Raw genomic sequence first — 23,192 nt, forward strand, 5'->3', positions numbered from 1 at the left:
TGGATGTCGAAGTCCACGTAGGGCTACGAGCTTTACCCTTTGCATTCCGGCTTAGCTTCTCGTAATACCATCTGCATTCCTCAGACATGGTGATGGACGAATGCTCTTCGCTGCATTGCATTCCTCAGAGCAGTCTTGCCACCGATTCCTCTATCGTCACCCATCTTCTGGACGGCTAGCAACTTCCAACGTTCATCTTGTGCAGCGTAAAATCTCCGAACGAGCGCTCACTGGACCGTGCTCCCTGAGTGCCCCTTGCATTGATTTCCATCAGGTTTCGTCCCCTCTGATTTGCTGCGGAAGAGAAGGTCACTGTCTACCTTTCCTCGTTACCTTGACTGAACGCGTGAACCTCAGCAGGAGCTTCCCCCGCTCGGAGGGACAGTCAGGGTAGCCCTCGAGGGCTCGAGGGGTATGTACTTCCAAACAAGCAGCGTGATCCAACAATGTTACTACTGGGGATACATTCATCCTCCCTCTCCAGGGGGATTCCTGAGCTCTCTTGTATAAACACCATGCTGCTCGCTCCCACATTCTCTTTCCCAGGCTCTTACATTCTCCTCAAGCATCTACGTTCTTCATTGCTGTTTTGTTGCCTTCTGCGTTCTTTGCCGGGCAGTAAACATTTGGGCAGCTCTCAACATCTTGTCTTTGGAATTTGTTCTCATTCTTGAGAGCAAATCTTTGGGTCTGCTCCATGGCTACCGACTGGCAAACCGAATGTATGGTATCCCAAAACCACTCGGCTCTGGAGGGCGTAGGAGCCCATCCAGACCGAGCTCTTCAGAATACGTCTGGGAACGTACAGGCCTATTCTGATAGCCTTGTCCACCACGATATCACAGGGCGTGATGATCATCTCCAGCAGTTCACCCTCAAGTATCCTCACCCTTCTGTCCCAAGCCACCCACTGCCGACAGCTACCTCCAGCCTCTACCACCCCCAGCTGTTGAGCCACCGGTACCAGGTCAAGAAGCTACGGCGGCTGCAATCAAATAGCTCTTCGTATGCTGGTTCTCGGAGGGCTAGAAGCTATCTAAAGTCGCAGAAATACCTAGAGTATCGGGCTAGACCCCGCCGTGATACTGGCAAAGATGGAGAGCCAGTCTGGTCGGACGAGCTTGAGGATGCTTTTCAGCAAGGTGAGGCAACATACAGCATAGCTTGGCGAGATGCTAATATGTTATAGCCCTCGAAGCAAACCCTCCCATGGGTAGGCGCAAGTGGTCGGAGCGTGGAAAGTCATATGGACGAAATGAGCTGATTGCGGAATACATCTACAAGTTGACCGGCAAACGCAGGACTAGGAAACAAGTCTCCAGTCACTTGCAGGTCCTAGACTCATTTCTCAAGGGCGACCCTGACTGTAAGACACTGCCTATAGTATTAAGGTTCGCGTCATCTAACATCACATAGGGGAGAGGCTTGTGCGAGAGCAAGCAGCAGACCGCTCAAACAGCCAGACCCAAGCTGCTGGGCCCAGATGGAGGACTTCGATGGACCATCTGCCGTCTAGTCACTACACTGGCCATATCACTTCTTCTTATCCCGAACCTATGAGGTTGATGCCGCCTTACTCTGCCGACATACACGTACCTCAGTACCCCTCTACCTTGAATCAACAAAGCACAAGCCTCAATTCGGTTCAGGGCCTCAACTTTGACATGTGGGTCAGTGCTCCCAGCAAGCCGGATCGGATTGACGACGCCTTTCATGTGTATACCCGCCTTCAGGGTGACCAACGCCAAGCTCCCATGCCTCTAGAAGACCTGAAGAACTGGCGACTGTCTTTTCCGCACTTGAACACATCATTTTCAGATGTGAATGATCCATTAGATTGTGATATCATCCTTCTTGAAGCCAACCTCGACTTAATGGACGACTTCCCTCCCATCGGTTCTAGGTTGGGAATACATCTTGAACTCGACATGGCAAACCCTACATCTGGAAGCGCCCCAATGATAAATCAAATGGAGAATTGGACTTGCAGCACTTATATCTACGAGGAAGGCAGAAGAACGATGGAAGCGTATCACAACCTCACGAAGCCTCACACCACGAAGGTCAAACCACCATTCGAGTCCTCGTGGTGGGCTAAGACCTTCACGAAGCTGACACAAGACAAGCGAGAGACCGAGAACACTGGGCATCACCATACTGCTGATGAGCGTACGCGGCGTTATTTTCACTCCCTGACAGCAGTTCAGGAGATTAGGGCTAGTGTACCCTCCAGTCATCGCCGCTTGCAGAACCACTACCCAAGTGCTTCAGGAGACGAAAGCAAGAGGATGGCCATCATTCTCTGGAAGTTCCGTCAAACACGACCAAACGAAGTCGGCACGACAACGTGGCGGAAGTTATTGACTTCTCCAGACCGTGCGTTGACCAACAGCCCTAGGCCGAGCACAGCGATCGACCTTCCCCCGCTATCTTTGGAGTCGATCCTGCTAAGCAAGCCGACTCAAAATATCTATCATGCACCCCAAACTCACGATCTGCTACACCACAGTGGCCACGCACAACAACCATGGAATCTGTACCAGCCGTCCCATGACCACGTCACTAGCTTGTACAACTCTGCTGGAGCGTTTGACTTCTTAAACAACATCTCGAAGCCTGAAGAAGGACTATCAGACAAAATAGCGGTGTCATCAGTACTTGATCAGTTTCCAAGCCTGCACCAGCACACGACCAGCCAATCCTCCAGCGTCATAGGTTCCAGTGGTGCACCGGTGATGCTTCAGATCCCTGACCTTTCTCTACCTTCAAATCTCGGGACTTACGGGCTGGGTCATGAGAGCCATTACGTGCCGTCGCAGCAGCACGGAGGCGGTTTGCACGACACAAGCAGCAGCAACGGACTGAGTAGCTTGAGCAACTTTTTCGTGCCAAGTAGCCAGTCACTCGACGAAATCACCCAAAGCCACGCAGCATGGTCAACCCCTACGACGATCTCGGGGGACACCAGCGGTGGTAACTATCATCACCTTCCATACACTTCCTCAGACCATTCGATCGCCGTGTCTCGGGAATCGCATCAAAACAACAGTTTCGAGGGGCTATTGCCTCCGGACGACCTGGTCGGGATTGTCGGATCGATGTCCAGCGATCCCGGTATAAATGGGGCAGGCCCCGAACATACCACGTCGGCTTATGCTGAACACACAGCGGTCGAGGCTGTGTAAGATCAAATCAGCAACCCGCTTCGGAACCCGGCGCAACAAACTGTAATCATAATGATAATCATGGCTGCACAAAAGTGTACGATTCTTTTCTATTCGTTGCCGTTCTTTTGATATCCCTGCCCCTCTCTTCGTTTTTCATTTCTGTACCATAGTTATAATTGTGGAGCACTATAACTTTAGTTAGTCTTTGCTTAAGGTACTCATCCTTCGGGGACTATCGGCAATAAATGGATTCACAATACGAAAAATCACTGGCTTGAAATACCCCGAGCTCTTGTCCTCCTCATTCTCCGAGACTTAACCCGGGCTTTCACAGGCGGGAAATTTGGCAGCATTGGGATGGTGAGTAAAGGCCTATTTATCCGGCGTCCATTTTAGCCGGAGGCATTCTTCCTCCATCGCCACCGCGTCTGCATTACAGCCGGCGCACTTTAGCCTCCTCCCGATTCTATGGCCCGCCTGTTGTGTTCACTTTACCCTGTGGATGTGGAGGAGGGGCTATGGGGGGTAAAATTGTCTTTTGCGAGGCGTGTTCTTCTCGCTGTTCCCTAAGCTCTTCTTTTCTTTTCCTCCCTCGCTGAATCCCCCTGTTTGTTCCTCATCATCACAATCACACTTCAAGATGTCTACTCCTACCATCAAGCTAAACAGCGGCTATGACATGCCCATTGTGGGCTTCGGCCTGTGGAAGGTGAACAACGACACTTGCGCGGATCAGGTCTACGAGGCCATCAAGGCCGGATATCGTCTGTTCGACGGCGCATGCGGTACGCACTCCCATAACGCCAGAAAGACTGAAACTAACTGAAATTCTACCAGACTACGGCAATGAAGTCGAAGCCGGTCAAGGTGTCGCACGCGCCATCAAGGAGGGAATCGTCAAGCGCGAGGACCTCTTCATCGTCTCCAAGTTGTGGAACAGCTTCCACGACGGCGAGCGTGTTGAGCCCATCGCCCGCAAGCAGCTCAGCGATTGGGGCGTCGACTACTTTGACTTGTACATTGTGCACTTCCCCATCTCCCTGAAATACGTCGATCCCTCTTTCCGCTACCCACCCAGCTGGGAGTCCGAGAACGGCAAGGTCGAGCCCGGCAACGCCACGATCCAGGAGACCTGGACGGCAATGGAGTCGCTGGTTGACAAGAAGCTCGCCCGCAGCATCGGCATTAGTAACTTCAGCGCTCAGTTGCTGCTGGATCTCTTGCGCTATGCGCGCGTCCGCCCTGCGACCTTGCAGATCGAACACCACCCTTACCTTACCCAGACCCGCCTCGTGGACTTTGCTCAGAGGGAGGGCATTGCTGTCACCGCTTACTCTTCGTTTGGGCCGTTGAGTTTCCTAGAATTGCAGGTCAAGCATGCGGAGAAGACACCTCCGCTGTTCGAGCATGAGACTATTACCTCTCTTGCGCAGAAATATGGCAAGACCCCTGCTCAGATTCTTCTGCGCTGGGCTACACAGCGCGGTATTGCTGTTATCCCTAAGAGCAACAACCCCGCTCGTCTGGCGCAAAACCTGGACGTTGTTGGGTTTGATCTTGAGGCTGGCGAGATCGAGGCTATCAGCTCTTTGGACAGGAACCTGCGCTTCAATGACCCTCACAGCGTGAGTATCCTAGCAGCTACTCTTGTTGACTCTAAGCTAATGGTTTCTAGTACGATCTCCCCATCACTATCTTCTAAGCAGATAGATAGCACTAGAAGTACAATGTACATGATGATGAACCAACAACCTAACTTCCTTTGAACATCCTCTCGTATAGCAAACACGGCTGTTCCGTAATGAATAGAAATCAAAATCTAAATCCCATTGGTGTCCGTAAATAACATGGAGAAGTTAGAACTGATAGTTACCCTATGCTCCACGCCAAGACCAGCCGCATTATCTCCGCCAACAACTCCGCAAAACTCCCGAGCCCATCATCTCTTTTCCTTCCTCCAACAAACCTCATCACCTCGCCAACCCCAAACCAAGAGGGCAGAAACAACGGTCAAAATGTCCGTCCCACAAACTCTCGAGTCAATAGCCGCGCGCTCCGTCCATATCATGCCTAATCCCGCTCCGCGCAGCCTCGCCCAATCGCGCCTTATCCTCGCGCGGCTCCAGAAATTCGGAGAAGTCGTCACATTCCGCAATATGAAGGTGAGCCTACTATCCCCCAATCCCTTCTTTCAGCCAGATATCAATCTACAAAAGCTAACCCGGGCCTAATCTCAACCGAAGTACGACAACACAGTAAACAACACGAAGAAAAACGGCTACATCGTTGTGCTCTTCGACTCCCCTGCCTCCGCGCAAGCGGCCGTCCAGGCCTCCCCTCTCAGAATCACCGTCCCTGCCGTCTCCGGTAACGCATCCCATTTTCCGCAACCCGATTCTTCGTCCTCGGTTGAAGCTCCTGGTGACGGCGCCGGCGACGCATCGCTAGAGCCAGCACCGTTAACACCAGAATCAAAATCGACATCGACCACCCAGTTTTCAAATCCATCGTCACACTCCTCCTCATCCTCAAAGCCCCCAACAGTAACAATAGATAGTGAAGTGCAAGTAAGCGCCGACTGGTACAGCCACCAAGTGGTCAATTGGTCCAACCCGTACCACGGCCCCTTCATCCCGCGCAAAACACACTCCGTCGCAGTCGACCTGTCAAGGAAACTGGGGCCCACTTTGCAGGCGCTGGCGGATGTCCCCGCAAGAGAAGGGATTACGACGGACCGGCAGCGTCCGCAGACTAGCCCGGGTATGAATAGGCTCGGAGCGGGCTCGTTGATGTCGATGTGGAGGGAGGTGGAGAGGAGGGAACGGGCGGAGCAGATTGAGAGGGAGGATATAGACTGGGAGAAGCCGAATGGGGCTTGGTTGGTGGAGAATAAGAAGAGGGAGCAGAAGAAGGAGAAGGAGAGGGAGAAGGAGGCCGCGAGGGGGAGGAGTGCGGGTTGGGGCGGGTGGAAGAAGGGGATTAACAAGCAGAAGGTGGAAATGGGGTATGCTTTTGAGGGGAAGGGAAAATCGTGAGCTGCAGAAGGGTTGGATACGTGGATTTTTTATCTACTTTTTTGCATACGGGATGAAAAGTAGACTGGGAGATGGAACAGCTGAGGATCTAAAGGCTGGCTGAGAGATGGGGTCGGCATGGGTTAAGAGAATATGCCGTACGGTTGACCAGTGTGGCACCGGCTTTTTCGCCAACCTGCTCAAGTGCAGACCGACATCATCAGCATTTCATTTCGTCCTGACTACAGGCCGAACGACCAATTCGCTCCGCGGAGGAGATTCTACCCGCAGCATCAGCTCAGAAGGATAACCCTGAGCCACGATCGAGCAGAGTGACGTGTATCATTATTCTCCATTCATGAAGTGTATTTGTATCTACCACTAACGCAGCATAGCATCGTCAAGCGTCGTCTTATTCCTGACCTCAAACGCACTAAGCAACGCGTATATAGGCTGCCAAACAATCAGTATCCAATCCACCATTGTATTTTCAGCCATAGATAACTTACTAGCATCGATCTGCATGATTTGTGGAATCGCCAACCGCACCTTATTCCGATAAACGACCGGGCCACTCGTCTGCAGCGGGTTCCCCTCAAAGTATACCGTCTGCAGCTTCTCCTTATCCTTCAGCTCGCGCTCGACTTCATTAAAGTTCGAGAGCTGGTTATTCGATGCCCAAAGCTCCTCCAATTCTGTCAGATGGGACAAATGTTCCAGCTTCGAGACCTGATTATTCGAGAAGTCGAAGACGCGGAGTGCAGTGTTAGATTCTAAGCCCGCGAGGTCCGTGATGGCATTATGCGAGACGTATAGTTCTTCGAGGTTCTTGAGGGAGGAGAGGCCGTTGAGGGTGGTGAGTCTGTTGGATTGGATAGAGAGGATACGGAGGTTGGAGAGGGCGTCGAGGTTCTTCATCTCGGTAATTTTGTTCTTTCCTAGCCAGAGTTCCTCGAGTGCGCTTAGGGTGTCGAGGTTTTCTATTTCCTGGAAAGCAACAGGATATTAGCATACCTCACACCCTACCCTCGACGATTGGCTCACTCTGATTCTGTTCGCACCAAGCTCTAGATTTTTTATCTGCGTCAACCCTTCTAAGCCTTCAATCTTCGAGATCTTGTTCTGCACGAAATAGAGGTTCTTCAGTTTGGCCATATGCAAGATATTTTTTATATGCTTGAGCTTATTGAAGCTCAGATCTAAGCTCGTCAGGTTCTGGAAATCGTCGAGACCCTTCAGGTGCCCTATGAGATTGTCGTAGAGGTCTAATTCTTCTAGTGTGGTGCCGAGTTCTGAGGGTAGTTCGATCCGCGATATTTGATTTTGGCGTAGGCAGAGTCTCTATTCGAAGCATCTAATTAGCATAGTTCTCTCATGTTAATTGAAGTATATAATCAAGAGAGCGCACCTGAAGCTTCGTAAACCTCTCCAACCGCAAAGCGGGGATCGAGCCTATCCGACAATGTACCAGGTCGATATCCTAGATTCCGTAAGTTCCTGGACGGGCAGGTGTATATTTGTAATCGCGTGGTATACCTCAATATCCTTGTCCTCATCTTCAAGTAGATCTAGGAACAAGGGAGCGTATCAGTACGAAGCTGCTCCTGACCTTATGATCTTTTAGAACACCAGTATCCCGGATGCGGACTCACCCTCATCGGCATTGATCTCCTCCACAGGCGGTGCGTCGGGATCGGAGTAGTCTGAGTCCTCCAGCGCTTCTGGGTTCGTTATTGTTGCCTTGGGCTCAACACGTAGCTTCCCATCCCAGCCTTTGCTGTCTTTCATGGTGGCGCGATTCGGAGGGGGAGGGGCAGGCGGAGTGGGGTGAAGAGCTGGAATTCAAGCGGCGGAAGGGTCGGATGAGAGATCAAAATGGATTTGCAAGGCGGAGCAGGTTTGTTATGCCGAAAAGGAAGGGCAGTTATTGAAGGATTATTTTCAAGGGAGCTTTGAAGCTCAGGTAGTAATTCCAGAGGTAGATTGTCGGAAGGCGGAAGGGCAGCGAACCATCCTTGCGCCTAGACCTCACTACTACGGAGTAGACCAGAAGCGGCTGTTTGCCGCCATGTTAAACCTGCGCTGGTCCGCTGGAAGATAACGGCGCGAGGGACAATTGAGAAGCAAAAAAAGAAGCAAAACAAAAAACATACAACAGTTGGGATTCGCATGTGGTCACCCACCATACTACTAACCAACCGGCGTGAGGCTTAAGTACGGCTGAGCGGACGGGAAGCCCTGTTCTCCTCACCCTGTGGTCGTATGTACTTAGCAAATAATACAATTAGCTTATATTCTATGTAAGGACAGAGATCGTGCAATGACAACCCCAACCCCAAAATGTCTGTTTTTAAGTTCTATCAAATGTTTTTGCCCGGCGTGGCAAATAGCCTCTGTCGGGATTTTCATCCCCTCCTCACCTCGCCCAGATCCTATTGCCTTGATTACTCCAATCTCAGGCCTCTGATCTAAACCTTTGACCCTGTCTTCGAAACTTCCTATGGCGCCTATGCATATACCTCCAGCTCAAGCTGATGAGCACCGGTACTGGACTAACTTCATCCTTTGCGAGGGAAGTTGAGCCAGCTTGATGGAAGATTATCGCTATCTTGGGTGGCTCCCTCCAAACTACAAACCAAGAATGCTACTAGGAGTTGCTGTGGTCAAAATGATGAAGTGAAACCCCTGTGGAGAATAACACGGAGATAGAGAAAACATGAAGTCTATACTCTTAGTGTGACAGTTGTGAGCCTGGTTTTCCCCAGGCTTTTTTGAATACAGCTACATCCCATTGCATGCTGCATGCTATTATAAATGAAGATGGAGTTAGTCGTTCCATACAAGAAGGTTCGCATAGGGGCACGAGCAGCAGATGAAGTATCGAGAAACATATCATTACTCTGATCTGGGTATAAATATGAGAGACACCTGCACCTAGCTCGTAAGATCAAGCCTCTACATGCCCATGGCCTCTCGAAAGCTACGGATCGTCCGCCTGACTAGCTATGCGGGGGCAGGAAACCCTGAAAGAAGAGGTAAAAAGGACGAGGTCAGGGCTTTTATGTTCATCTGCTTACTCTTCTTTCAGCCACTTATCCATTACAGAGCTCCAGATATCTAACTGCGTTTAGCTACTGACAAGACACAAGCTGTATTGTAAGACGAACGCTTTTATGTACAGCACGCGTCTCAATGTAGATGTACATTGCAAGCCACCACTAATCGGAAAGTCTGGTTTGATGGAGGACTATGAAAGATACCAGAAACAGTGACATGGGTATGGAGACATGGATGCAGATGCTACTCGCTCGTGAAGTCTCCAAAATCAAGATCAAGGAGAAATAGAAATCATGGCCAACAAGATGATGGGGATCCGTTGCAGGGAGGGGAAATCACAGATTCAGATGGAGTAAGGGAAGTTGGTGAGATGGTCAAGTCGAGCCCTCTGGGGGCGTGGGGTGAACAAAAGTGGATAAAAGACTTATAAGGAAAATGGAGCCAAACACAAGGGAATGTAAATTGAACAGCGTATACATGAGATCAGCAAATATTGAGCTGATAGCCAAGAGAGACGCCCGCGAAGATGCAACGCAAGAGGGGTAAACTTTCCGAGGGTAATTGAATAAAAAGACAAACGGGGAAAGGTATCAGCTCGCTAGGAGCGTGTACAGGAGAGTAACTGGCTGCTAGGGAAAAAGAGAAAAGGATAAGGAGAAGCACGCCACATATATATCAGATCGCATATCTAGCTGTCTTGATGGGCCGAAAGACACTTGCGCTCGAAATCCCAGCACATCAAGGCAGGGATGACGGGCACGGGAGGTCATCGGCCTGATCCACGTTGACAGGGTGTAGGCGACAGCTATATACTGTCAACGAGGGCCAGCTGTTTTCGCGTTCATGCACTTATGTTACAGATGTCATAGCGTAATGTCGAGAACGAGACTAACATCCTTCACTTGGGAGCCGGCGAGGTCTTCAAGGACGGGGATGAGGTCGAGGAGCTCGTTATCATGAGCGTCAGAGAACCAGCTGCTGATGGGTATCGCGTGTTGAGGGTGGAAAATGTAGGATGTAGGAGAGTTATCGATGATGATGGTATCTCTGAGGTCACGACCAACTTGAGAAAGGTCCTAAGAACTTGTGAGTATCCCTGCCACTCCAAATCAGATAGTTTCCACAGACCTTAACGTAGTTGCCTTGGTGGTTATAGCAACTGTCTCGGAACAATCTATGGTGGACAACATTGTGAATGTCCAGTTGATCCAGCAAAGGATCGCCATACTATGCAGGATTAGCGAGTTGTTCAGTTATGATGTAGCAATAACTTACTTTCGACACGGAAGCTGTGAAGACAACTACCTCGTATAACTCTCCAACTCGCTTCATGAACTGATCGACACCAGGTCGCTTGATCACATAGATGTTGTGGTACTGGCCTTCAATCTCCACGGGTATGGTGAAATCAGCGCGTTCAAGAACCTACAGCACATGGTTAGCTGAAGCCAATTGTAACAAAGGAAAGGTGTGTGACCTTGAAGCTACTGTGTACTAATGTCTCGTCAAGATCCAAAACGAGACATTTTCGCTCCCGCAGATGGGGTAATGCGGGGGGCAACAGCCATTGCTGCGATCTCTCTTGCTCCGGTTGTTTGCCTGCTGTCACTAAGGGCGGAGGAGGAGGAGGTAACCTCACCGCCTCTTCGTCACGAGTGGCTGGCTTTGGTTCGTCCTCCGTTGTGGCGGGCTGGGTAGAAACGGCAGGGTTGTCCAATTTCTGTTCCTCTGCCGGGTGCTCATCTAGCTTCGTAGACTCGTCCGATTTTTCGGATATTACAGTATCTGTTGCAGCGGCCCCGGGTAGAACAGCTGGCTGCAATTCCGAGCGTGGAATGTCGCTATATGCCTTCGACGAAGACGCAGTTTGAGCTGACTCGGGTACGGACGTTGTCGCTTTTGTTCCATCAAGCTGCGAACTTTGCTCCGCAGGACTCGCGATGCGCTCTTCATCTACCTGCGACGTTGGCTGGTCGGTCACAGTCAAATTCGGCTTTTCATCTCTGAAAAAGCTTGGTGCCTTGGATTCCGCCGTGCTGGAATCCGCCGCAGTAACATCTGTCTTTTCCGGAGTTGACTGGGTTTGAGGGGCAGACGGTCGTCTAGCGGCCTTCTTTGGAGGAATGGAACCATCCTCGGGGTCGACTCCAGAAGATGAACAGCAGCTCAAGAATGCGAAGAGCTTGCGTGAAGGTTTCGCCGGCTTCTCCGATGCCGCCGGATCGCGCACATCAGGACTAGCGGTCTTATTTTCCTCCAAGCTAGGCTCATCTGCGTTCGGCTCTCGAGATCTCAGGCTACTGCCTCTGCTTCTGTCCCTCCGACCTCTCAGAAGACTTCTCCGCGATCCTCGAAGTGTATTCTCTGAGCCGTCATGCGGGCCATCTTGAGTTTTGTCCGACGTTGATGGCCTGTCCGCTTTCAGGGACGTGCGTGACGGCAGGGATAGCAGTCGGTGTTTCTTTGGAGCATCGGTAGAAACAGCAGCGGAAGCGGGGCCGGAGATTTGACTAGCAGTAGATGACGATTGATTTTGTACAGAAGAATCGGGTTGATTTGACGGTGGCGAGTTATCTGTTGTCGCAGATCGGACCTCAGGCGACGATTCGTTTTCTAGAAAGAAGAATAATGAATTAGAATTGATGCGTCTGGAAGAATCAATTATATATGAAGCGAGAAATCAATAACACTACCTGTATCTTGGACATTTGTCGCGAGAGGCATTGGCACGTCTTCGGCGCCCTTTGAGGTCGACGGGGGCGGACCTCGTTCTGGGCTTCCGCCGAACATTGGGGGCAACGGGGGAGGATACCGACGAAGCAGCAAGAGGCAGACTCAGGCGCGATGGCAAGGAGTCGCGAAACACACACTCGATGACCACCAGGATTTCGCCGAGAGGAAGGCGGCTCGGAGGGTGCGTTAAGGGACGCCTCCTGGATTCGAGGGACCTGGATCTTGGGGGAGATGGGATGGGAGGAGAGGCAAGCAGGCCGTCCGTGAGTGAGTTGGGTTACCTAAGGCTGCTTAGCTCTTGGCCACGGACCACCACCACCGCCTTCAGTGATAGTGCTCAGCACTAGCACCTCCGTTGTCAAGTTTAGTTAGCTTTCCTCGAGGTAGCACGACGGGCGAAAATCAAAGCCAAGTTGTGGTCAAGCGGGTTGGCTTCCAAAGGATAGCCGCAGAACTATTCAAAGATCAAAATCCCCCAGAATTGGGAGTCTGAACGAGCGTCACGTGGCTTTGCCGGGTGTACCTTGAGAAACCTGGCTGCATCTGTGGAGGAACCAAGATGTGTGAGATTGGAGGAAACCACGATAATAATATGACTGGCTGGGCCTAGGATGACGAGATTATTATTATTAGGAGCTTAGCGCGTCTGTCTAGATGGGCAAGGGTAAAGGCGGATGGAAGGATGAAAGCGAACGCAGGTTGACAGCGGAGCAGATCGGTTTACATTGCAGGTTGGTACTTTTTTTACAAGGTCCTAACTCACTTGGTCCCCTCATCAAAGAGGGTGGCTGCTTGGAGCTCTGTGAAAGGCTGGAGTTCGGAAAAGGCATCAAGAAAGAAATCCAGATGGGCGAGAAAGGGGTAAACGACGAACCGGAAGGGAGTCTGGGCTAGACCAACAATGCAAGGCTGAGCAATCGCAGTTAGAGCTCATCAAAGATTGTCGAGGAGTGGCTGGGAAAGCTGGGGTCGGCCAAATCACACCTGCGAGATAGCCGCCGGCCAGGGAACAGCCAGGTGTGATATGCTCCAGCAGCAAAAGAGATCTCATTGAATGACTGTGATTGGGTGTTGATGGAATTATTGATGGGAATCCACAGCTCTTGCATCTTGACTTTGAAGACGGAGTACTCCAGCTCCATCCGTATTATTCATCTCTCTCTTTTGAACTCCGCTCAAGGCATAAGCATGTATAAACAGACCACAACCGTCAGTTTGACGACGCCAATTGTCAATTTAATTCATAAAAAAATAGCAATATCGTATGAAAGCGAAGATAACTATAGGTATACTCCGTCGCTGGGACATCTTCTGCATGAGTGCATGGAAACCTTCGCCCACACCTGATCAAGTTGGAGATCATCTTGGAGGGCCTTGGAACAAAGCCAGTCTATCGCTCACAAAAGGCTTCATCTTTTGTCTCTGCAAAGTATACTCCGGATATACTCCGTCCTATATACTCCGTATACTCTGGGGACTCCGCACGTGAGAGGTGGGCGCTTCGCCACTCTCTCCACACTCGGGCCCGAGGTCTTCACATGCTTGGATCCACGATGCGCTCATCATCCCCAATGCAATGTGACCTGCTTGACGTCTCATAAGTCCTCAATCTTTCTTCCTCAGCTCCAACTTATCCACAATCCTTTACACTCACTACTCCCTATACATAATCTGCCCCTCGACCGCACTCTAGCAAATGCCTACGATCCCATGGCCATCAACGGCTTGGTTTAGATCTGCCGCAAGGGGCAGGGAATAGAGCAAAGAACGCGCCGCCTACAGGAAGAACTATGGCAACTCAATCAACTCTCCAAGCCAGAGAAGACCCCCTAGTGGCAATATACATTCGCTACGCCAGTGTTCTTCGAGACAAGATCAGGCGCTCGTCAAAAACCGCCAAAGTCATCGCGACAATTGCCCTTCTCCTTTCGATAATCGGAACTGGATATGGAGGGTATAACTTGTTCCGGGAGAGAGCCAAGGAGGATGCTCGTGGGAAGCGGTTATTACGGCGAAATTCTGGAATCAAGGGAAAGGATGGGTCGCGGACCATATACGTCCCCTACAAGGACTCTTTGACCTCCAAGGTTAAGATCTACCCGACAAAGCCTACAACATTTGACGCACATAGAAGGCTGTTTTTGAACCCGCCTCCGTCAGCCCGCAATGGTGACGAGGAATCAGTAGGTCGAATACCACCTCCGACGACGAAGCCTGGGTTGAATCTCGCATTCCTTCATCAATTTCTGAGTCTCGGGAGCATTATGGTCCCGAGATGGGGTAGCAAGGAGACGGGCCTTCTGATGAGCCACGGCGTCTTTCTATTACTACGTACATACCTGTCGTTGTTGATCGCTAGGCTGGATGGTGAAATTGTCAGAGACCTCGTTGCGGGCAAGGGACGGGCCTTCACCTGGGGTATCGTCAAGTGGTGCGGCATCGGCACCCTTGCTTCATATACCAATGCGATGATCAAGTTCCTCCAATCCAAGGTGTCAATTGCTTTTCGGACTCGGCTCACAAGATACATTCACGACCTCTACCTTACCGCGGATAATAACTACTACAAGCTAATGAATCTTGATGGCAGCATTGGCCAAGGGCCTGACCAGTTCATCACCCAGGACCTCACGCTATTTTGCTCTGCTGCAGCTGCTTTGTACTCTTCAATGGGCAAGCCCATGGTGGATCTTTTTGTTTTCAACTACCAGTTATACCGCTCTTTAGGGCCTCTGGCTCTCAGCGGTATCCTCACCGGATACTTTAGCACTGCTATCGTTCTGCGGAAACTTTCCCCGCCTTTCGGGAAGCTGAAGGCTGTGGAGGGCAAGAAGGAAGGTGATTTTAGGGGATTGCATTCAAGATTACTCGCGAATGCTGAGGAGATATCTTTCTATGGTGGTGCAGATACCGAGCGTGTGTTCCTCACAAGAAGCTTCAAGGACCTCCAGCGGTGGATGGAAGGAATCTACAGTCTGAAAATCCGCTACAATATGCTCGAAGATGTGATTCTTAAGTATTCCTGGTCAGCGTTCGGTTACCTGGTCACCTCTCTTCCGGTTTTTCTTCCAGCGTGGGGTGGCCTAGGTGGCGCTATGGAGCTAGCAGACACTTCAGAGGCTACTGGGCGAGAGCGAGGTCGCATGAAGGAGTTCATCACGAATAAGCGCCTGATGTTATCCTTGGCGGATGCTGGTGGTCGAATGATGTATAGCATCAAAGACATTTCCGAGTTAGCGGGCTACACCTCGCGCGTCTACAGCCTTATTTCTACCCTACATAGGGTCCATGCCAATGCTTACTACCCACCTCAAGGCGCTGGCTCAGAGCTATTCTCGTTAGAGGATGTGCAAGGAACAATCCATAATGGCTTTGATGGGGTACGTCTCGAACAGGTTCCCGTTGTGGCACCGTCTTTATACCCTCATGGAGGGGACGAACTTCTGGAGTCGCTGTCCTTCGTTGTGCATTCAGGGGATCATCTCCTCATATCTGGCCCTAATGGGGTCGGTAAGTCTGCCATTGCACGTATTGTGGCTGGCCTTTGGCCGGTTTACCGCGGCCTTGTCAGTCGCCCCAGAGGATTTGGGCTCGATGGAGCCATGTTCCTTCCCCAGCGACCGTATTTGAGTGTTGGGACGCTACGCGACCAGGTCATCTACCCTCACACCGAAATTGACATGCGAGATGCGGGCGTCTCAGATTCCGCACTTCAAAAGATCCTTGATGACGCCCACCTTGGTTACTTGCCCTCCCGCGAAGGAGGGTGGGATGCGCGCAAGGAGTGGAAGGACGTCCTAAGTGGCGGCGAGAAACAACGAATGGCCATGGCACGGATCTTTTATCACGAACCTCGCTACGCCTTTCTCGATGAAGGAACCTCTGCTGTGTCCTCGGATGTCGAGGGGTTGCTCTACGAGCAGGCTAAAGAGCGAGGGATTACTGTGATCACCATCTCCACTCGAGCTTCATTGAAGAAATACCATACTTACAATCTTACCATTGGCGTTGGCTCTAATGGGAGTCAATGGGAATTTGAAAGGATCGGAACCGCAAAGGAAAAGCTTGGGGTCGAGAAGGAGATTCAAGAGATTCGCAAGCGCCTCGATAAGGTGGAAGAGTGGAAAAAACGCCGAGAAGAAATTGAGGAAGAACTCCAGAAGGTCTGGGTTGACAATGGGGAGCTCGCGCCCCCTCCGTATGAAGGAAACCCTAGCAATGCAGAGAGCGAAGTGGAAGTGTCATAGACAGCAATAAACCGAGCTAGTGAAAATGCCATTTCTAGTAAATCTGAACTGCTGCGCAATGCCACTGTATTTTCAATAAGTCTACTGTACCTCAAGCAATGCAACACTATAGAATGTGCACCTTATTCTCGGAGAGAATGCCAAATGAGGTGAGTTCATGGAGAATTCGGCCTCTTTTAAGAGAGAGGGCCTGTCTTTCGCGATAGCATCACGTGATGATTCCCATCCATCCTCTGCCTCGACAATAAGATTCACTTTTCTCTAGATCAACGCTCCTACAACAGGAGCCAAATATCACCGCCATCTCTCATGGCTATTTTCTCTCTGCCAGACTTTTCTGTTTCATGATTGACAAAACCTGACTGGGGGGGGAGAGTATGTTTTCATCATTCTTTAATCATGCTCGGGACCCTCTCGAGCCTGCAACAAACATCCAGGGGACTCCGCCAGTGACTGGCGTGCAGCAAGATCTAGCAGATGACCACGGAGAAGCAGTGGTAATTCCGATCAATCAATCTTTCAGTGATGGTGACCCTACAACATGGCCTACCGAAGAGAGATTCGGAAGACCTGATGATTCATATTACCGGCAGAAGCTCGCGGATATGTGGTTGAAGGCAATGGGAGCAAATGAGCCAGGTGAGTAAGATGCTCTACGGGTTTTACGTTGTTCATTTGATTGTGCTTATCATGTATGTATCGACTCCCCGCCATTGTTATGTATTGCCGTTTCGGGAATCACTTGTTCTCATCCATGTCTCGGATAGCTACAAACAACAATACCTCTGTGCAACACCTCTTTGCTGGTCACTTGCCGCGACATTGAATATTGAGCTTTGGAGCTGACGATGGCAATCAATTAAGGGGTGCTTTACATCATTGATGAGCTGCCAGAGGGCTATGCAGTTTTCGATCGGCCGCGCCTCAACAATCCAAGCATTGTAAGTTGTTGTAAGTCCCGAAATCACAGTCAATAGACTAACCTGTCTCATCAATCTAGCGTGATAGGTTTCTCTGGGGGCATCCAGTCGGAGCTTATTTTACTTCTACAGTTACCTTCTTTCCACATTTCTACCATTTGATGACAGGGGGCACGAATAAATGCCCTTGTGATCTCTGTGCAAAGCTAGAGAAACGTCAGAAAGGTTTGTACCAGAATTCAAAGCCGTTAATCCAATTCTGACAATGGATCTCTGTAGAGGCTGCTATGGGTACTAGGCGGGGGAGACCCCCTGGCAGAGCCGCTGGAAGACCTTTCATTGATCCAAACGGAACGCCAGGGGCAAGGCCTCCTGGGAGACCACCTGGCAGGCGAGGTAGACCACGGGGCAGAGCATCTGCCAGAGGTGTAGGACGTCCATCATTAGGGAGACCTCTTGGCAGGCCTCCAGGAAGGCCAGGGTACACCATAGTTGACGTTGAAGGCACTCCAGACGAATTTAGGATGGCCGTCACGCTTTTGAAGCAGAAGGGAACGCTCGATCAGAAGATAGAAGAATTGGGCAGCATGGATTGGCGGGCTGAGAGAGCATCAATCAAGGAGTATCTGGAGGCACTCGACCTACGCCCTTCATACCTCCCTCGCCTCGGAGAGCTAGTTCTGTGGGCACCTAAATTTGACGGAGACCTAGCCTGGAATCCTGCGACACAAAGCATACAGATCTATTCCCCAACAGAAGGGAGATTCCTCACGACGCCCGAATGGCGGGTAGGCGTCATCGGCCAAGTTCCAACAGAAGAGACGATACTTCATGACCTAGTGGAAGCGACTGAGAAGAAATGGGACTTGAACTACTCGGGATACCGCGTTGAGACCCTCCCTGACCCCAACAGTTCCGACAAAAGCTACTCGTTGCATTACAGCTACGTCCCACTGAAGTGCATCAAACCCTTCAACGCCTACGAGCTCTTTTTGCAAGGCATTTCTCGCGAAAGTCTCCATCCGTCCATCGAAAACGCTATGACAATCATGTCGTCATTTAGCTTGGTTGACAAGTACCACTTCCGCGGAGAGTGGCCTAACGCATCAATATATTGCCGTGGTATCTTCATCGGAGCGGAAATGCTCGCTGTGGGAGACGCCATTCGCCTCAAACCAAAGGGCTACCGAGCTGGGGGTAACCAGCAAGCTTCCACAACTGATGTGATGGTGATCAAGGAAATCCAACTTCAGCTCATCGGATGTGACGAAGACCCCAAATCCCGGCAACTCGCGCAGCAGTATAAAGTCCGCATCTCAGGAAAGGTGTACACATTAAACAAAGAACGAGCTCAAGCATCCGACAACGGACCGCCACCCGTGCCACTTTCGACCCAACAAGTGGTAGACGCCTTCAACAACGTCGGCATGGGCGGTTACGGCGACTGGTACGAGCTACAATACGGTTCCATTGTGGATATCTCTCAAGACCTAGTCCTCGGCCGCTGCTACGAGCCCGATGCCATGAAACTCCTCTTCAACTCCCTCTCCCTTTCCTACGACCTCCATGCCGTACTCAGCGCGAGAGAATACTCCCGCCAAGTAGACGAACGCATCCCAGAGGGCAAACACTGGTTCTGGGGTGACTTCCGCACACAAACGCTCGCCATTGACTCACTAAACGGTGAAGACGTCGGCCACTATTCCGAAACCCGAGACGTGGAGATGTGGAGAGCAAACCTTCGAATCATGGACGGCACCTACAGCCAAGCGGATCTTCGCAAGGCGAAACACCCAGGTGAACTCGGCAGGCCATCTATGAAACCCAGTATCTCTAGCCTTGTGGAGGTTAGTAAGACTAGCAAGCTTATCAGCACGGGTCTCGGCGCCGTCGACACAAGTAACCCTGTCAGCTCTATGGATGAGGAAGAATCGAGTGGCGCATCTGACGAAGAAGGGGGGGATATCCCGGCAGTTGCAAATGGGGCGCAAGGTAATGGGGAAGAGAGCAGAATGGAAAGTGCAAACGACAGTGCAAGTGAAAGTGAGTTAGAAGACTTTACGACACGCATTGAAGAGCTCCGTGGTGGGACTGAGGAGTCGGAGGGTGGTGACTACGTTCCTGAGGATGACAGTGAGCAGACTTTCAAGCGGCTACAGTACGCGTTTGGGATTGCTAAGGACACTCCATCTGCGTCGTCTTCGTGAGACCAAAAGCTCCAGAGCAGCATTGTGATTTCATGGGACATTTCTGATTTTGCCAACAGCAAGCTTCTGTGTATTACTAGATTATAAGATCTCGCTTTTATAGTCAACTACATTATGGCAAGCAGCTGGGCTGGAGGCTCAGAATTTTTCTTGATTTAACATCTTCTCCCATGCATACGTACATCAACTTTATCAACACCAAGAACAACTACAAAGCCAGCCAACCCTAATAAGTCCTCTCAACAACCTCCTTCGCAAAATCCGCAAAAGTCTTCCCCTCCTCCACCTCCTCCCCCAAGTTCGGCTGCGTAAACACCGCAAGCGTATTCCGGGCAATCCTCCCCTGCCCCGCCGGCACCTTCGCCCCCTTCACAAAATGCGGCACAGCACGGAACTTCCCCCTCGTAATAAGCTGCAGCGCTTCCCCCGTCTGAAACGCAAGACAATCCCTCGGGATATTCACCTTTACCACCTCGCCCGTCCGCGACTGGATGTACAACCCAGCCTTGGGATCCGGCGAAGTAGGAAGTTCAGGCAGCGGCGCACCAGAAGCAAGAGAGGAAGCAGGCGGGTTCGCCTCTTCATCAATGAACATCGCAGAGGTGAGGCCCGTTAGACACCCGTGGTCGAGATGCGTTGCGCACCAGTCGTCATCACCTTCTTCCTCCTCTTTACCCTTTTCCTTCTCTTCATCCTTAGTAGGAAAATAATGCAACAGCCGCGCCTTCGTCGTCAGACTGCCCCTCACAACCCTCTCCAAGTAACCGCCCCTGTACCCCTCCACATTATCCTCGGCGAACCGATCACAGGCCCTCGCGACTAGCACCGCCGTATCAATAATCAGGGTGCAGAGCTCCTCAACGCCGCTGCGGAAGGTCGGCAGCTTGCCCACGTCGGGCCAGACATTCGGCGCCGTGTACTCGGGGAAGTTAGGGTATTCGGACGTTGGTGCGCTTTGTAGGGATGGGTCTTGGTAGAAGGCGCAATTCACGTAGTAGGAGCCCTTGAGGGTGTCGAAGTGGCCGGAGCGGAGGGTTTCTTTTCCGCAGGACCAACCGGTGAGGTATTTTGCCGTTGGGGAGGTGAGGGATTCTGTGTGTTGTAGCAAGCAGTGGTTAGTGGGTGTTGGTTGTGAGAGAGGTGAAAGGGGAGGAGGGCGAATGATACCGAGTTCATCTTCTGAGAGCGCGGCGAGGTAGGAGGCGTTGGAGAGGACTTGCGCGCGGAGATGCTGGAATTTCTCGGGGAGGTCTTTGACGACGATTATGCCTAGGGAGGAGGGGCCGAATGCTTCGGTGAGGGTTTCAGAGGAGACAGAGCCTGCATGTGAAGGTTGGTGAGCATGGTGGACAGTCGCAGGCAGTGGATGCGGTGATTGTATGGTTGTGTTGGAGAAATCAAGTTCGGAGAAAAAAAGAGGACAAAACTAACCATCAAGGAGCTCTTGTAGGCTAACGGTCACGGCTTGAGCTTGCTTTATCGTTGTAGACATCTTGAGCTTGAGCTTATGAATACTGTAGAATTTCAAGACTTGGATTTTTCGAAGGCCTTTTTTCTCTACTGGAGAAAGCCAAGATAAAAAAAATATATATATGCCCCTCTTCTCCCCGCACGGCCGGCTCCGACGTTTCTGATGCTACTCTATCTCGGCCAATGTTGCATGATGCTACATAGATAAGTAGAGGCCCTCGTGGGCTAATACTTTAGATTGGTAATGCGCCCTGTGAGTATATTAGGGCAGGCAGGTATATCGAATTTGTAAAATGGTATCTTGGAGTAGAAAAATATGCTATACAAAATAATACAAGACCTCACTTCCAGTATCACCTCTTCGTCACACTCCTCAAATTGCCAAAGGGCAAGACATCCGCAATCCTCTTTGCGCCAGTAAACAGCATGCAGAGCCGATCAATCCCACACCCCCACCCACCCGTCGGCGGAAGCCCCCATTCCATTGCACGGAGATACTCCTCGTCAATCTCACTCGCCTCATTAGTACCCTTGCTAAACCTCATCTGGTCCTCGAACTTGCGCCGTTGCTCAAAGGGTGAGTTCTCCTCTTCATAGAGGTTTGCAATTTCTCGACCCTCGATGAAGAGCTCTGCGCGAGCCGCGACGCGCTGGTTCGTTGTTGGGTGGGTGAAGGACTTCGAGAGTGGGGACAGACATTCGGGTGGCTGAATGATAAATGTTGGGGATGTGCATTGGGGTTCGACGTAGATGCTGCAGAGCTCGTCGAGGAGGCGGGGGAGGGTAGGCTCTGTGGGGAGTTCGAGGGTGAGGTCTTTGAAGATTTGGAGGATTTGTTCTGTTGCATCTGGGGCTGTGAGTTCTGGGAGCTTGCGGTTGATGGCTTCTTCGATTCCGGTGATGAAGTCGATGCGCTGGAAAGGGACGGTGAAGTCGACGTCCGGGGGTGTTAGTGTGCCGTCTTTGTTGAAGTCTTTGATATGTTCTGACATCCCGGATAACAGCTCCTCTGTTGTGAATATTAGGTTCTCCAAGTTCGCGTACGCATTGTAGAATTCGCAGGTGGTGAATTCGGGGTTGTGTGTCTTGTCGATTCCTGGAAGGGTTGACAAGTTGGCTTGCGCGTCCAATGCTTTATGAGGGAACTCTTACCTTCATTCCGGAACGACGAGCCAATTTCAAACACCCGGTCGAACCCACCGACAACCAGGCGCTTCAGCCATAGCTCTGGCGCAATCCGGAGTGACAGCTGGCGATCCGGAAACTCCGTCGCAGAGGTATGGAAAGGACGAGCAGCTGCACCTCCCGCAATCGCGTTCAGAATGGGCGTATTGACTTCCATGAATGACTTTCCCACGAAGAATTGTCGGAGGTATTGGATAATAACCGATCTAGCCTTGATGATATCCATCGCAGTCTGATCGGCGAGAAATTGGACATGGCGCGGGTATGGTGAAATATCGTGCTCTTTCGCGTCGAGAGGAATGTCATGGAGGCATGGTGAGAGAAGTTTAGGAAGCTCAGTGGCTTCGATTGTGAGTTCTCCTCGAGCTGTGCGGTGCGGTCTACCTGTGATGGCTGTTGCATCCTGGTTAGCTTTGTTTGCGAGACAGACATCAGACACTTACAAAACGCGTCGCCGCGGCCGAGTAAACGGTAGAACTTCTTGAATACTTGCGGGGTAACTCCCTCCAACTGACGAAGATTGCACTTTACTTGCAGTTTATGGCCACTTTGAATGATGTCGAAGAATATCAATTTACCTCCAGCTAATCTAGAGGTACGGACTCTACCTAAAGGATCTAAGTACAGACTCAAAAAAGCCATGCCAGATCAGGACATACCATTTACGGTGACTGAAGCATCTTCTACTGTTTCATTATTGGCTAAGTGTTCGTACTGGAGACGGAATTCCGAGCAATCGACGTATGTGCTATTGCCCAGGCGGGGATAAGGGTCGGGGCAAGACTCCTTCACTTCCTGGAGCCGTTTCTGGAAAGCCCCCTCCGGCGAGTCCGTGCTATTCCATCTCTTTGTTATACAGATGCGCTGTGCCGCGCGGGCATATTTAGTACTCGTGATAGGTATGTGTGATCGTCCTGTGCTGAATGCTTGGTTAGCGAGCATTCAAAGTCAACTATTTAAACGATGTATCAAAGAGATAGTAATCAGATATCAAGAATCTAATAGCTCCGTGTGCATTCATTGCTTGGTAAACCAAGTTCGGATTGCAGCGGTTCTGTAAGGGACTCGATTCATCATGCGAGTGATGGTGGTGTGAAGGACAATGGAAAGAGCGAGGAACTGGCTTACCTAGAGAGTGGGAGCCTTCCTTTCAGCTGTGAAGCCCACCAGGGGCGGATTGACTGCATTGGAG

The 23,192-nt window shown here is 51.0% G+C and overlaps 8 protein-coding genes across 8 annotated transcripts; 4 read left to right on the top strand and 4 right to left on the bottom strand.

The window, feature by feature from the left end:
* The first annotated feature begins 545 nt into the window (after positions 1–545).
* On the top strand, positions 546–3,496 carry abaA (transcription factor AbaA). Its single transcript, XM_073718259.1, has 3 exons — positions 546–1,142; positions 1,190–1,366; positions 1,417–3,496. The coding sequence occupies exons 1-3, from the start codon at positions 698–700 to the stop codon at positions 3,183–3,185; spliced, it is 2,391 nt and encodes a 796-aa protein (XP_073574343.1). The 5' UTR covers positions 546–697; the 3' UTR covers positions 3,186–3,496.
* On the top strand, positions 3,497–4,918 carry BJY04DRAFT_10014 (aldo/keto reductase). Its single transcript, XM_073707915.1, has 3 exons — positions 3,497–3,952; positions 4,005–4,792; positions 4,843–4,918. Exons 1-3 carry the CDS (start codon positions 3,808–3,810, stop codon positions 4,867–4,869), a joined length of 960 nt encoding a protein of 319 aa, XP_073574344.1. The 5' UTR covers positions 3,497–3,807; the 3' UTR covers positions 4,870–4,918.
* Positions 4,919–5,182: 264 nt separating this feature from the next.
* BJY04DRAFT_215494 (uncharacterized protein) lies at positions 5,183–6,202 on the top strand (the record flags this gene model as incomplete). Its single annotated transcript, XM_073715493.1, has 2 exons — positions 5,183–5,329; positions 5,411–6,202. 2 exons carry the CDS (start codon positions 5,183–5,185, stop codon positions 6,200–6,202), a joined length of 939 nt encoding a protein of 312 aa, XP_073574345.1.
* BJY04DRAFT_182736 (putative protein phosphatase PP1 regulatory subunit Sds22) lies at positions 6,157–8,330 on the bottom strand. Its single transcript, XM_073710368.1, has 6 exons — positions 7,834–8,330; positions 7,718–7,749; positions 7,590–7,661; positions 7,226–7,522; positions 6,691–7,168; positions 6,157–6,634 (listed from the first exon to the last, which is right to left on the bottom strand). Exons 1-6 carry the CDS (start codon positions 7,967–7,969, stop codon positions 6,615–6,617), a joined length of 1,035 nt encoding a protein of 344 aa, XP_073574346.1. The 5' UTR covers positions 7,970–8,330; the 3' UTR covers positions 6,157–6,614.
* Positions 8,331–10,101: 1,771 nt separating this feature from the next.
* psrA (putative general stress response phosphoprotein phosphatase Psr1/2) lies at positions 10,102–12,028 on the bottom strand (the record flags this gene model as incomplete). The annotated part of the gene is made up of 5 exons (XM_073715494.1): positions 10,102–10,314; positions 10,367–10,465; positions 10,514–10,663; positions 10,716–11,851; positions 11,932–12,028. 5 exons carry the CDS (start codon positions 12,026–12,028, stop codon positions 10,102–10,104), a joined length of 1,695 nt encoding a protein of 564 aa, XP_073574347.1.
* Positions 12,029–13,761: 1,733 nt separating this feature from the next.
* On the top strand, positions 13,762–19,345 carry pxa1 (putative peroxisomal ABC transporter (PXA1); the record flags this gene model as incomplete). Its single annotated transcript, XM_073713651.1, has 8 exons — positions 13,762–14,154; positions 14,185–16,203; positions 16,593–16,857; positions 17,083–17,159; positions 17,360–17,363; positions 17,437–17,566; positions 17,662–19,073; positions 19,131–19,345. 8 exons carry the CDS (start codon positions 13,762–13,764, stop codon positions 19,343–19,345), a joined length of 4,515 nt encoding a protein of 1,504 aa, XP_073574348.1.
* A 128-nt stretch (positions 19,346–19,473) lies between these two features.
* BJY04DRAFT_182746 (uncharacterized protein) lies at positions 19,474–20,904 on the bottom strand. The gene is made up of 3 exons (XM_073710369.1): positions 20,777–20,904; positions 20,513–20,665; positions 19,474–20,437 (listed from the first exon to the last, which is right to left on the bottom strand). The coding sequence occupies exons 1-3, from the start codon at positions 20,835–20,837 to the stop codon at positions 19,572–19,574; spliced, it is 1,080 nt and encodes a 359-aa protein (XP_073574349.1). The 5' UTR covers positions 20,838–20,904; the 3' UTR covers positions 19,474–19,571.
* A 219-nt stretch (positions 20,905–21,123) lies between these two features.
* On the bottom strand, positions 21,124–23,187 carry BJY04DRAFT_225714 (putative lysyl-tRNA synthetase; the record flags this gene model as incomplete). The annotated part of the gene is made up of 5 exons (XM_073718260.1): positions 21,124–21,911; positions 21,968–22,393; positions 22,444–22,608; positions 22,660–22,919; positions 23,129–23,187. 5 exons carry the CDS (start codon positions 23,185–23,187, stop codon positions 21,169–21,171), a joined length of 1,653 nt encoding a protein of 550 aa, XP_073574350.1. The 3' UTR covers positions 21,124–21,168.
* Between the last annotated feature and the right edge of the window lie 5 nt (positions 23,188–23,192).

The sequence above is a fragment of the Aspergillus karnatakaensis genome, assembly GCF_047715665.1.
Source record: "Aspergillus karnatakaensis strain CBS 102800 unplaced genomic scaffold BJY04scaffold_10, whole genome shotgun sequence".
NCBI lineage: Eukaryota > Fungi > Ascomycota > Eurotiomycetes > Eurotiales > Aspergillaceae > Aspergillus > Aspergillus karnatakaensis.